General features: G+C 36.1%; 1 protein-coding gene across 2 annotated transcripts; it reads left to right on the top strand.

The window, feature by feature from the left end:
* The first annotated feature begins 7,139 nt into the window (after window positions 1–7,139).
* On the top strand, window positions 7,140–12,329 carry MPZL2 (myelin protein zero like 2). 2 transcript variants are annotated; one of them, XM_012544959.3, is made up of 5 exons: window positions 7,140–7,419; window positions 8,599–8,765; window positions 9,055–9,265; window positions 9,868–10,015; window positions 10,525–12,329. In XM_012544959.3, exons 1-5 carry the CDS (start codon window positions 7,365–7,367, stop codon window positions 10,526–10,528), a joined length of 585 nt encoding a protein of 194 aa, XP_012400413.1. In that variant the 5' UTR covers window positions 7,140–7,364; the 3' UTR covers window positions 10,529–12,329. The 2 variants fall into 2 exon arrangements, with proteins under 2 accessions (XP_012400413.1, XP_003764203.1); XM_003764155.4 differs by lacking the exon at window positions 10,525–12,329 and having other exon boundaries at window positions 9,868–10,019.
* The last annotated feature ends 401 nt before the right edge of the window (window positions 12,330–12,730 follow it).

Here is a 12,730-nt window from a genome sequence, read left to right as displayed (position 1 = left end):
TGTATTTTCCTTCTTTTGATTATCTCCAATATATTCTGTTTATATCTTATTTCTATATAGTTCTAAGTCTTGTATATAGTTTTTTTGCATTCTGTCTCCCCTAGTAGACTGTGACCTTGAGAACAGGATTTTTTTTTTTTTCTTTTTCTTTGTATTCTTGGTGCTTGACTCAGCACCTGGGATATAGTAAGTGCTTTAAAAATGCTGTTAAAACTGAATATATCTTCTCAAATGCCTCATAGACATTGCTTTGGTCTTTCATTTATACTTATTATTCTCTACTTTGAATCATAGCTATCTATATATGTTGTTCCAGCTTTAGATTATAAATTCCTTTGCAGCAGAATTTGTGGCACATCTATTCCTGCATTCCCAGTCCTTGTCTTTTGCACAAAGCAGATTCTTAATAAATTGAATAGAGTCATTGTCAATAACCTTTGGATCCCCACTGTGCCACAATACTTCAAATTTCATTTCTTTCACTAAACTCTGCAGGTTGGCAGCTTCTTGCCAGACCTCTGAGAGATCTGGGATTTAGTCAGGGCCATTCTTGTGAATTGGGAGGAACTGTGTGTCGCTGGGTGTGGCTCTAGGAGCATGAACTTTGCTGAGGAATGGAAAAGAGCTGGCAGGAGGCCCATAGGACATCAGGCTACCTGGGGAGAAGATCTTGGACTCAGTTTTCTGACAACAGGCAGTTTGTTCTCTTTTTCTGCCTGGTTTTCTCACCTCCCACCTCCCCATTGCCTTTCATTTCAACTTTTCTGTGTTCTTTGATCACTCTATCTCTTTCATCAAAATTTTCAACTCAACAGAAATCAAAACTCCTAGATGTATTGCTCCTTTCTCTAAAACTATATTTTATTGAGGTTTAGAAGGCCAAGAAAATACAATTTCCTAAGCTCTTCTCTTCCTAACTTTCTGGGACTAAATTCTCCTGACCTACATACTTATTTTCAAGTTACCTTTATCAAGTCATCCATCCCCCAAACCCTCAAAAGATGGTTTCTGACCTAGGATCTAAAAACAACTTTTGTTGAAGGGTTTGGAAAGTGATCTTCAGAAATACTCACAGTTAGGCTCCCTCCCCCCCAAAAAAAGAAGTTATACTTTGGAAAGCAAGGATTTTCATGTGATATACTCTTCTATTTGTCCAAGCCTAATAGTTCTCTAGAAGCTTTTTTTTTTTTTTTAAAGTGTTTCTTTTTTGCAATATCTATTCTAAATTTTCATTTCTCCTTTCTTCACCTTTCTTCTTTAGTTCCTTTTCTATTTTTTCTTTCTTTCCTTCTTCCCTATAGTTTTTCTTTGTCTCTTCTTGGATCATTTCTCATTTTTTTCCCCCTTTCATCTGTTTCAAATTCTTATTGACTTACTTCTTCCTCATTCCCCTGGAATAATTGTTTGCTTCACTGTTCAGGAAGGAGACATTGTGAATCATTACAGACTTTCTAGTTTATTAGTCACCAGGAGAGTTAATAAACTCAGGATTTAGAGACTATGTTTTTGATAAGAGATAGTCCTCTAGTTAAACTCCCCTCTTAGCAGCCCAGTGACCTCTTTGGTCTCCCTCTCATTATTGTTTTTCTTATGCTAGTTTATTTACTTATTACAATGATACAAACTCATTGCTTTGTTTTTTGAAAAAAGCTTTTATTGATTTTTTTTGTTTGTTTCTTTCATCATCACAGTATTCCATGTATTTTCTCTCTTCCTCCTAAAGGTCATCTCAAATCACAAATAATGGGAAGAGGAGGAAAAAAAATATCAACATGATATTGCTATGTTGAGAAAATTCAAAAACATTTGTAATGTATAACACTTGTGGACTTCTAACTCCACCAAAGGATGGGGTTGGGAGATATGTGTTTTCTCACATTTTTTCATTTAAGTGTCCTCTAATGTTTATAATTTTGTTATATTTACTTTTAATTTTTTTGGTGTCATTCTTTCCATTTATGTTGTAAAAGTCACTGTATATATTGTTTTCTTGGCTCTGCTTACTTCACTCTGTATCAGTTCATGTAATAACTAGCATTCAAAATGGGTTGTATCATTTCCCAGCTCTACCAACAATATATTCATGTGACTTTTCCCACATCGGTTGTTTGTTTTTTGCCAATTTGCAACATATGAGGTAAAATTTGAGGGTTATTTTGTTTTTCTTATTAGTGATTTGGAGCAATTTTTTATGTGGTTGTGAATATTTTGCAGTTCTTTTGAGAATTGTCTGGTTGTATACATTGTCCGTTAGTTAATGGGGAATAGCTATTAGTTTTGTGTGTGTCTTTATGTAACTTGGATACTAAAGCCTTCTCAGAGAAATGTGATACAAATTTTTCCCCCACTTGACTGTTTCCCTCCTTATTCAGAAATATTAATGTCTGGGCATAAGTTTTTTAGTTTCAAGTAATCAAAGTTATTATTATTATTATTTTTGCAATTGTCTGTTTCTTATTTGATTAGGAATACATCTTTTACCCATAGATGTGACAGATATATAATACATTTTTTTAATAGTATGATATTTAGTATTAAGGTCATATATTAATTTAGAATGTATTGTGGAGCATGGCCTAAGTTTGATGTCTATCTGACTGCTTTCCCAAGTAATTTATGTTTTCCATTTTTTCAAACACCTGGTTATTGAGTTCTGTTTGTGAATCTCTCTTGTCTGTTCCATTAATCTATTTTTTAATCAATACCATATGGTTTTGATGACTCTTTTATAATATAGTTTGGGGTCTGGAAGTGCTATTCCTTTGTCCTTGCTTTTTTGGATAATTTCCCTTGATATTCTAAATTTTTTGTTTTTTTAAATGAATTTTCTTATTTTAATCAAATTCTGTGGTATCCTTTTGGGAACTTGATTGAGACATTAACAATGTAAATTAATTTTGACAGTATCGTGATTTTTGTTATATTAGTATGATCTCATCATGGGCAAGCTATTTAGGTTACTTTTTAAGGAGTGTTTTTTTAACATGTATTTTGTAATTATTTGGATTTTTTTTTATTATTAATGCTTCTTAGGATTTGTTTATACATAGAACATTACATAAACACCAATTACATTGATTTTTGAGGATTTTTTAGCCTACAATGTTGCTAAAGCTATTGTCTCAATTAGCAACCTTAATTATTGCCTAGGGGTTTCCAAATAAACTATCATATCAGCAAACAGAGGATAATTTTATTTCCCCCACACCTATTCCTTTAATTTCTTTCTCTTGTTTTATTGCTATTACTAACATTTTTTATATCAAATAATTTTGGGGAGAATGGGTATCCTTGTTTTATTCCTGTGTTTATTGGAAAAGTTCTAGTGTATTCCCATTGCGTGTGACACTTGTTTTGAGTCGGAGAGAGTTGCTTTTTATGATGTTAAAAAAGATTTCTCTTTGCTTATACTTTTGTAGGATTTTTAACATGAAAGAGCAAAAGCTTTTTCTGCATCTATTGAGATGATCATGTGATTTGGTATGTTTTGGTTTTTAATATAATTATATTGATTGTATTCCTAATATTGAACTATCCTTGCATCCCTGGTATAAACTCCACTTGACTAATTGCTGTAATATCTTTGATAGGATTTTGTTTAAAAATTTTGAGCCAATGTTTATTAATGGTAGCATAAGAGTCTGAGGAGGAATATTGAGCGAGTTTTTGGGTTTTCTTTTTAACCTTCTTTTGAATTCTTGATGTCCTAGACCATAGAAACAGATTCATGGTTTTAAAGAGGTTTGAGAAGTCATGGGAATTGAAGAAAATGTCTAGTTGCATCTTGTTGTCCTAGTGACCTGGATGTTGACTCTTTTACTTCTAAACACATATGTACCTTTTATTCCCACTCTCTCTCAAAACTCCTCTTGTGAAACTGTTTCATCTACAGTTGTAACTGGCACAGAAGCCTCTTATATAAGGGGCTTTGTATCAGAGGGCCAACATGGATGTAGGATAAGAGGATTCCCCATAATGATATTGGAATTTCTCTTTAATGCTCTCTATTCATCTACCCAGGAGTCCTCAAATTTTTTAAATAGGGGCCCAGTTCACTGTCCCCCAGATTGTTGAAGGGCCGGACTATAGTAAAAAACAAAAACCTTGTTTTGTGGACCTTTAAATAAAGAAACTTCATAGTCCTGGGTGAGGGCGATAAACGTCCTCAGCTGCCGCATCTGGTCCGCAGGCTGTAGTTTGAGGACCCCTGATACACTATATCACACAACTGTTTACTTGTGCTCCACGCCCAGGTCCACTTTCCCATCCCAACTCCCAGGGAGATACTGTTTGTAATCTGTGGGGTTCAGATAGCCTTCTTTTCTAGTGCATACTCCTGGTTGTATTATACTATTCTTTTTTCCTACCTTCATCCCCATTCCCAATCCCACTTGAATTCCCCCCAATGCCAGTATTCCTAGTTAGAATCCCATTTACATCTGTTATAATCTGAGAATCCTAGAAAAGGATAGATGATAGCTAGGTGGCTAAAATGTTATCATTAACCTTTTCCTTAAGATTGTGGTATCTATTTGAGACTGTAAAACTAAACAGGAAACTTTTTGATTTTATATTTCATATAGAGACAAGGAAGACTTGGTTAAACAATAAAGAATTAGGGCTTTTAGTGGACTATAAATTCAAAATAAGGCAGTTAAAGTTAATGTGGCTTTAGGCTGTATAATGAGAAAAATGCCACATCTGGAAGCAGGAGATTTGGGTTTGGCACTTACTATATGACATTAGACAAGTCACTTATCCTCTCTGGCTCTCAATTTCTTCATCTGTAAAACGAGTGGGTTGGACTAGGGGACTTTCAGTATCCTTTCTAACTCAGCTCAAGGAGCTTTCCATGTGAACTCTTTTGGATCCCCACTAGCTGCAAGTGCCCCTTCCCTCCCATTGCTATGTTGCATTCATTTTGTACATATTTATATAGATATATGTTGTATCCCTTATAAGAATGTAGGCTCCCTGAGAGCAGGCACTATTTCACTTTTATTTTTGTATACCAAATACTTGCTATTTAATAAATTCTTGTTTATTGGTTCATTAAATCTCATGACTTTTTAAAAAGAACTAGCAACCATATGTAGGAAGATCATTGAAAGAAATTGGGATGTTAGTCTGGAGAAAAGAAGATTTAGGGGGTATATGGCACCTGTCTCCAAATACTTGACATATTGTTAAATATTTTAAGAATCAAAGTATAAAACTAATTATTAAGAACTTCCTATCTTCCTATTTAAGAGTTGGCCAAAAATTGAATGGGTTTCCTTGGGATCAGGATGACATAGTCACTTGTTGGGATTTTAGCAGATATACTTTGAGAAGTGATTTTGTTAACCAGGTAGGTTCTAATTTTGTAATTCTACAACCTTTGTGATTCTACAGTCATTGAAAACAGATTTATTTATTTTGGTGAATCTAACTTGTCTAAGAGGTAGTTGGTGATGGGGGACTACAGATTAAGAAAGAGACTAAGTCTGGAGATATAGCTCTAGAAATCATCTGCATTGAAATGCTAATTTGAGTCCTTGAGAGCTAAAGAATGGTACCAAGTGAGGTGCCACAGTTAGAAAAGAGAAGAGGGAAAAGAACCAAGTCTTAGGAACAAACATCATTAAGTGGGTGTCACTTGAAGTGTAGCAAAGGAAACTGTGGAGCAGTCAGATAGGTCAACTAGAAGAAAGCAATGTTATGAAAATCTAAATGTCAAGAGGAGAGGGTGACTGGCATTGTGAAAGGCTGAAATGTTAAGGACAGTGGAAACAAAGAAAAGACCATTCGATCTGGCAATTAGGAGATCAACAGTAACCTTGGAGTGAGTAGTTCCAGTTAAAAAATGAAATTGGTAGCCAGATTCAGTGCTTAGAAGAGAAGACAGAAGTGAGACACTGAGAATAGATGGATTTTTTAAGGAGTTTAACTGAAAACAGAGACATATAACATGACAGCTAGTAGGGATGGTTGGATCACGCTACAATGAGGGAAATAGTCTAGTCTGTAGGTAGCAAAAAAGGAGCTAGTAGGGAATGTTATGCCACAATTCTCAGTTTTCATAATTATCCTGACCCAGTCCTGACTTAAGTTTCCCTGCTTCTCTAAACTCAGTCCTGCAAAACCTCCCCTCCCTCTTTATCAGAATATTTGATATAATAAAACATCTTATGTTTTAGAATATCAGAATGCCTCTCCCCATCCAAAGCTACCAAAATATCAGATACCATTTTATCAAGATACCTCTCCCCATGTCCAGGTGCCTCCCCTTGATTATGTCATCCCTCTAAGGAGGCTCACCCCACCCCGGCAGAGTCCCGATCTTGCTCTCAGTACCCTGACTCTGCTCCTGCCTCTGTCTACCCCTTGAGTGTGAGCCATGTGTATATATATGTCATTGAGAACTCACATTGTTTGCTGGATTCTTGGAGACCATAGTCTCATTCAGCCCTGGGACTAAACCACAGATCCATCTGGTCTCAGTAAATCTCTCCATTTACTAAATTATTAAATACTCTCTAATCTCTATCTTGCTCAGTTTCACTGGCATTACAGGAGAATCTGAAAATTTGAGAGTAAGGATGATAGTTGAGACAATCTGATGGAAAAGTTGGGAATGAGAGGAACCAAGATGATATGTTTAGCACTAGGTGAGTTTAGATAGCAAATAAAGCTAGATCTCATTTTAATATTTGATTGGAACTCATGTCCAAGTAGTAAACATTTTGGGTCTGAGGAACTCCCAACCTAACTCAAATAATAGTCGTGTGTGTGTGTGTGTGTGTGTGTGTGTGTGTGTGTGCTTTGAATCAGTTCCCAATCTGTATTTAGCCCTGGGCACTATATTGTGTCTACGCTTTGGGAAATAGAATAACTGCAAGATAGTTTTCAGGAATTATTTCAACATTTGCTTCCCAGACACACCCAAAACCTGTTTTGGATAATGTGATGTGGGTTAAAGACAAAAAAGGCTGGGACATATTTCCCTCTACTTGACTCCACCTCCATTTCAGAGGCTATCCAGGGGCCAGATTAGGCGAAAAAAACTGAGAGGATCAGCACAGCTTGGGTCCTTTAAGTAGGCAGCAGTTTTAGAGAGGGAGGGAGGGAGGAAAGGAGGGAAGTGTTTGGGAGGCTCCACCTTTCATTCCAACAGAGTGGACCGCCAGATCTAGAATGAGTCAGAAGCACCAAAGCTTAGATTCCCCGAGGTGAAGAGGATCTTAAAGAATTTTCTCAGCAATCAGAATCCACTCACTCTTTTGGACCCACTGCTCATCTCTTATTCTTGGCGCAACCTCTGAAGGGTCTGGACTTCTTCAGTCTGCCCTTTTTGGTATCGGGGTGAGGGCTGGATTTCCCTGATGTATGGCAAGAGCCCGACATGTACTGCACTTCTCTTTTGCATACAATTCACAGGTAAGGAACATGTGGGCTTTTATTCTGTGTCTTCCTTCCTGCTGAAGTTAGCTGGTGAGTTTAAGAAGTCTTAGGAATTTTTCTTAATAAGGCTGAACTACTGTTTTTTTGTTTTTTTTTTTTGGTTTGACTCCATCGAAACCCAAATTAGTGGGTTGTTTTTTGGGAACTGCTTTTGGACAAACAGGTTTAGGTGTGTTCAGGCTGCCAGTGATTCAGATACACTGAGTGCTTTCTGATCTCAAGTTACCCATTATTTTCTTCTTGACTACTATCAGACTGCAGCTCCCGGCAGGATTTGGCTCAGTGTTTTTGCAGGTAAATATGTCCCTAGTTTTGTCTGTAACTAGAAAAGTTACAGATCCGTGAAGCACTGTGGTTTTGAAAGTACCTGATTTTGAACACCCACATAGTCATTCTGGTATACACAATCCTGGGAGACACATAAGCAGCGGGAGGTTTTGGGAGAAAGGAAGTGGATTTGAAGACAGAGGAAACTGATTTGAATTCCATTTTCACTCTTTGCTTCCTATGTGATTTTGGGCAAATTCTTTTAATTTTCTGGCTTCAATTTCCTTATCTGAAAAATGAGGGCAGTAGATTAGATGACATCTAAGCCTTGTTCTAGATAATGTAAATTAGTGGTTAACAGTTCTGAGCAAATATATTTTAGGATAATTTAATGTTTATTTATTGAATTCATGCAATGTGTTAGGAGTTATCTAGAATATATATGAAAAAAGTTAAATGTGATCTTTAACTAAATACCACAAAACTTATGCCTTCTTATATTTAGTTACATTTGTCTCTATTTTTTGTTCTCCAATATTTCTAATTTGATAAATTTTTGCTACATGTAACATGCCAGGCTTCTTCATAACAATGTGACCTTATCTTTTTTGTTTGTTTTGAAAATCCAGTAAACTACTCACATAGAAGTGTTCTGAATTCTGCGAATGTGACTAGTTGCAAGTTTGGGCAATGGGACATTTCAGTTTGGTTGCTTGGCCTATCTGGGCTGCTAGTTTGGGAGCATCCACCTACAGGAATAGAAGGAAAGCAGTTTGTAGAGCACTATAGCAATTATTAATATTAGCAAAATATTATGGTCTTAACATGGTTGGGTAGTTTTTTCCAAAATGCCTTTCTTACTTGATTTTTCTCTGCTTATCTTTATAGTTGTTTGGCACATAGCAGCTGTCGAAGTTTATACCTCCCGAGTAGTAGAGGCTGTTAATGGGACAGATATTCGACTAAAATGCACTTTCTCCAGTTTCTCCCCTGTGGGTAATGCCCTAACAGTAACCTGGAACTTCCGCCCTCGAGATGGGGGGTCTGAGGAGTTTGTAAGTAGATTATAATAATTTTCCAGGGAGTTCTGGGTGGGATAATTTATGGCAAGTTCTTGTTCTTTCTGATATTATTCTTGGAGACAAGAAGAGAGGGTGAAAATTCCCAGAATGACAGACTGAGCAGAATAGATGACAGGTAAGTGAGAATTTAATGGCTTCTTACAGAACAGTTAATTGGAAGAAAAGATGAAGTATTAGGCTCAGTGGCATTCTCTTTTAACTCCTACCATTCAGCCAAGTAAGTATAAAATGAAAATACTCTTCTGCTATTCATTCCCTCTAGGTTTTTTACTTCCATGAGCAGCCCTATCCACCAAGTGCTGGACGTTTTAAGAATCGGGTGGTCTGGGATGGAAATGTAAACCGGAATGATGTCTCCATTATCATCTGGAAACTACAGTTTAATGATAATGGGACATTTACCTGCCAGGTGAAGAATCCACCAGATGTTGATGGGGTGATAGGGGAGATTCGACTCAGTGTTGTACAGACAGGTAGGTCACCCAGAGGAAAGTGTATCGAGGGAGTGGAAAGCTTTTGAAAAGGAGAGGATCCATCTTCCATGAAAGATTGGGGGTCGAGCTTATTCTATAGCATGAGTGATAGAGAAGTAGAATGAAGAATCCTTAGGCAAAAATACTTTGGCTCAGATTTGAAAAGAAATAAAAAAAAAAAAAATAGATAAGGCAAAGGGATTTAGGGAAATTGCTATAAAAATGCTGAATCATGGGAAGAGAAAAACTATAAAATTTACCTTTTCACAGAGGGGGAGGGAGGGAGGTAGACCAGAAGATTGTCATGAATAACAAAAGTGACTAAAGAGCAATGAGGTCTATGAAGAGGTGTTATTTCTTCTCTTAAATTGTTTAAAATTGTCTCCTCTAAAAGCAATCAGATGATAAGAAACCCAGGTAAGATGTGAGGAGATAATCTAATCAGTGCTTCTTTTCTATTATTCCTGAAAGCTTAACTCAAGGAAATTAGAATATTTTGCATGTAAAGTGGGGGAGATTTATTATGTTGAAAATATAGCCCTCCATATCTTAGGGAGGTTCTTTGGCCTATAGTCTTACTATGTCTTTTTTTCTTTATGCAGTACGTTTCTCAGAAATCTATTTCCTGGCTCTGGCCATTGGCTCTGCCTGTGCACTTATGGTCATAATAGTAATTGTGGTGGTCCTCTTCCAGCATTCCCGGAAAAGACGGTGGGCCAATAGAGGCCATGTGGCAGTGGAAACAGAATCGTAAGGCCTGGATATTTGTGGGAAAACTTCTAATACCCTCTCATGGCGATTGTCATAATATTGTTTGTACATAAAGGTGTACCTTACTTTAGTCGAGTAAACTAACTGAAATTTTATTAAAAAACAAACAACTTATGTTTAATTATGCTTAATTTGGAAGCTGAAATGGCCAGAACTGGGGGCATTTCTCAAATTAAAAGTCTTCATAAAGTAGAAATTCAATGACTGTTTAGTTTAACTGGAAAATAAAATATAGTTAGTAGAGTTTTGATCCAGTATAGGCATGTCTCTAAAGCTGACCAAAAAAATAGTAGTTTTGTAACATTTTCCTTCTCTCAAGAATAGGGAATACATATGAGAATGAGAGCATGAATGAAATGAAAAATATCTCTTATTGTACTGTGTTGTATTGTGCCATTATTCACTGCATGATGTTAATATGCTTTTGATTTATGATAACAGGAAGAAGCAAATATATTTTTCACTTTAGTTTCTGTTTTGTATCTCAGGTAATTGAGAGTTCCCAAGAAGACATGCTGAGATTAATGGAAAATTTCCTTTGGCTATTCCAGTACTGACCTACTCGAACCAACTCTGCTAATTCACATCTATCCTGACATGCTGGAACAGTTCCTTATGAACTAGTGCGGGGCGGGGGATGGGGGGGCCTTTTTGTGCAAATATTGCTGGAAAGTTCTTATCTTCCCTTTATTAAGGTTTTATTCAAATTCAAAATTCAGCGTCAAAATACAAAATGAAAATGAATTTGTCTTTCGAGATGCCATCACATTTCCATCTGAAGATGATGAGAAGCAATTTTTTTGCTGAGGCAGTTGGGGTTAAGTGACTTGCCCAGGGTCACACAGCTAGGAAATGTTAAGTGTCTGAGACCAGATTTGGACTCAGGTCCTCCTGACTTCGGGTCTGGTGCTCTAACCACTGCACCACCTAGATGCCCCAGAAGAAGCAATTCTTGATATTAAATCTGATATGTAGGTTCTCTGCCTTCTGATGTCCTTAATCAAAAGGTGAGATGTCTCACAGTTGTTTCAATGTTTTGCCAGAAGTAATTTGAAATTTTAAATGGTTGGTTTGAAGAGAATAATCACTTGCTGAGCAATTGCTGATTGCTCACTTTAATGTGATTTTGCAACTCTACTATGTAATCAGAACAAAGGCTCATCTTGAGACTATAATCATTAAGTAAGTTACCATAGAGATTCAGAAGATGATCATTACAACTCTGAGAGTTTAAGGAGAAAAGATTGTAAAAAGAACCCCAAAGTGGTGATGGAAAATTTTATATTGCATTATATTCAGCTCAGAAAAAGTAAGAACATTATTGGAGTGAAAAATTGTTTTCATCTGATTTTTTTTTTTTTGAGGGTGGAATAAAAGATAATTCTAAATCTAGATTTATTATGGTTGGCCCAGAGTGATGATGACTTTTTTTTTTTTTTTTTGCTGAGGCATTTGGGATTAAGTGACTTGCCCAGGGTCACACAGCTAAGAAGTGTGAAGTGCCAGATTTGAACTCCGGTCCTCCTGACTTCAGGGCTGGTGCTCTATCCATTGCATAACCTAGATGCCCCAAGACATTTCTTTTATGAACTAATACATCACTGGTTTAAAACAAATTGTGTAAGTTCACTTCAGGAAGAAAGAAAGGCATATTTTAAAAATGTTCGCTTTTCTGTTTTCTCTCAACTGTAAGTTATAGCAATATTTCACATGGAAGCATAAGCACAAGAATGGACTATACAGTTTCAATATTGGCATGTCTTTTTCTTAGTAAGAAGACTGGTGAATATATTTCTTTTAACAAATGAAATTGGTCCAGGGAGTCTGCATTTCCTAGGACTTCCAAAAGTGCTACTTAAAACTGTTCTTGAAGACAGCTGAGTGTTGATTTTGACACTTAATCAACAATTTGTCTTCTTCACAGTAGAACTCTCCATGAGTGAAGTTTAGTTCCCTAACTTTTATATCAGATAGTGGTTTTAGGTTTCTACTACTTTTAGACCACATTTCATTTTTAAAAGTAAATATCTGAAAATACCATTGTTAGATAATTTTCTTCAGATAGATGATCTGGATAGGGTTTTATAAATGAAGTTAAATTTTGAAAATTTAGTCCTGGAGTCTTTAGTCCTGATTCCAGCAATAATTGTAGCTTGCTTGTATCTTGGCTGAAATGTACAAGAAGAAAATTTTATTTACTATTTGGATATTCATCCTAAGGGACCCTTTTGTATTGTAATTTATTTTTTATTAAACTATGAAAACTCATGTGAATAAATACTATCTTTAGTAATAAAGCTTTTTTTCATTATTTGCATACACAAAAATAAAAATTTAAAAAGTATTTAAGTCAGAAATCAGATGGGGGTGGGAGAAAATGAAGCTTTTAGCTAAGTGAAAAAGTAAAAATTGTCTTAGGATAAATGCTGGAACAGTTCCTTATGAACTAGTGTGGGGCAGGGGGGGCGCCTTTTTGTGCCTTTGGGCTTTTGGAGATAGATATTAAGGGGTGAATAAAGTAGACTTGATTTCCACCTTTGATCTCTGTTCTCTAGAAGGACCAATAACATTTAGCTTCTTTTTGACAGTTTAGAAGTTAAGTAATATGTTGTTATCAATGCTTTTAAATTAACCTAAAAGCATAGGCACAATTATGAGTTCCTTGGCCTATAATGAAGTAGAGTAAGTTAGAAA

This window comes from Sarcophilus harrisii, chromosome 3 (genome assembly GCF_902635505.1).
Source record: "Sarcophilus harrisii chromosome 3, mSarHar1.11, whole genome shotgun sequence".
In the NCBI taxonomy this organism is placed as follows: Eukaryota; Metazoa; Chordata; class Mammalia; order Dasyuromorphia; family Dasyuridae; genus Sarcophilus; species Sarcophilus harrisii.
This window is presented reverse-complemented; position numbering and strand designations above follow the sequence as displayed.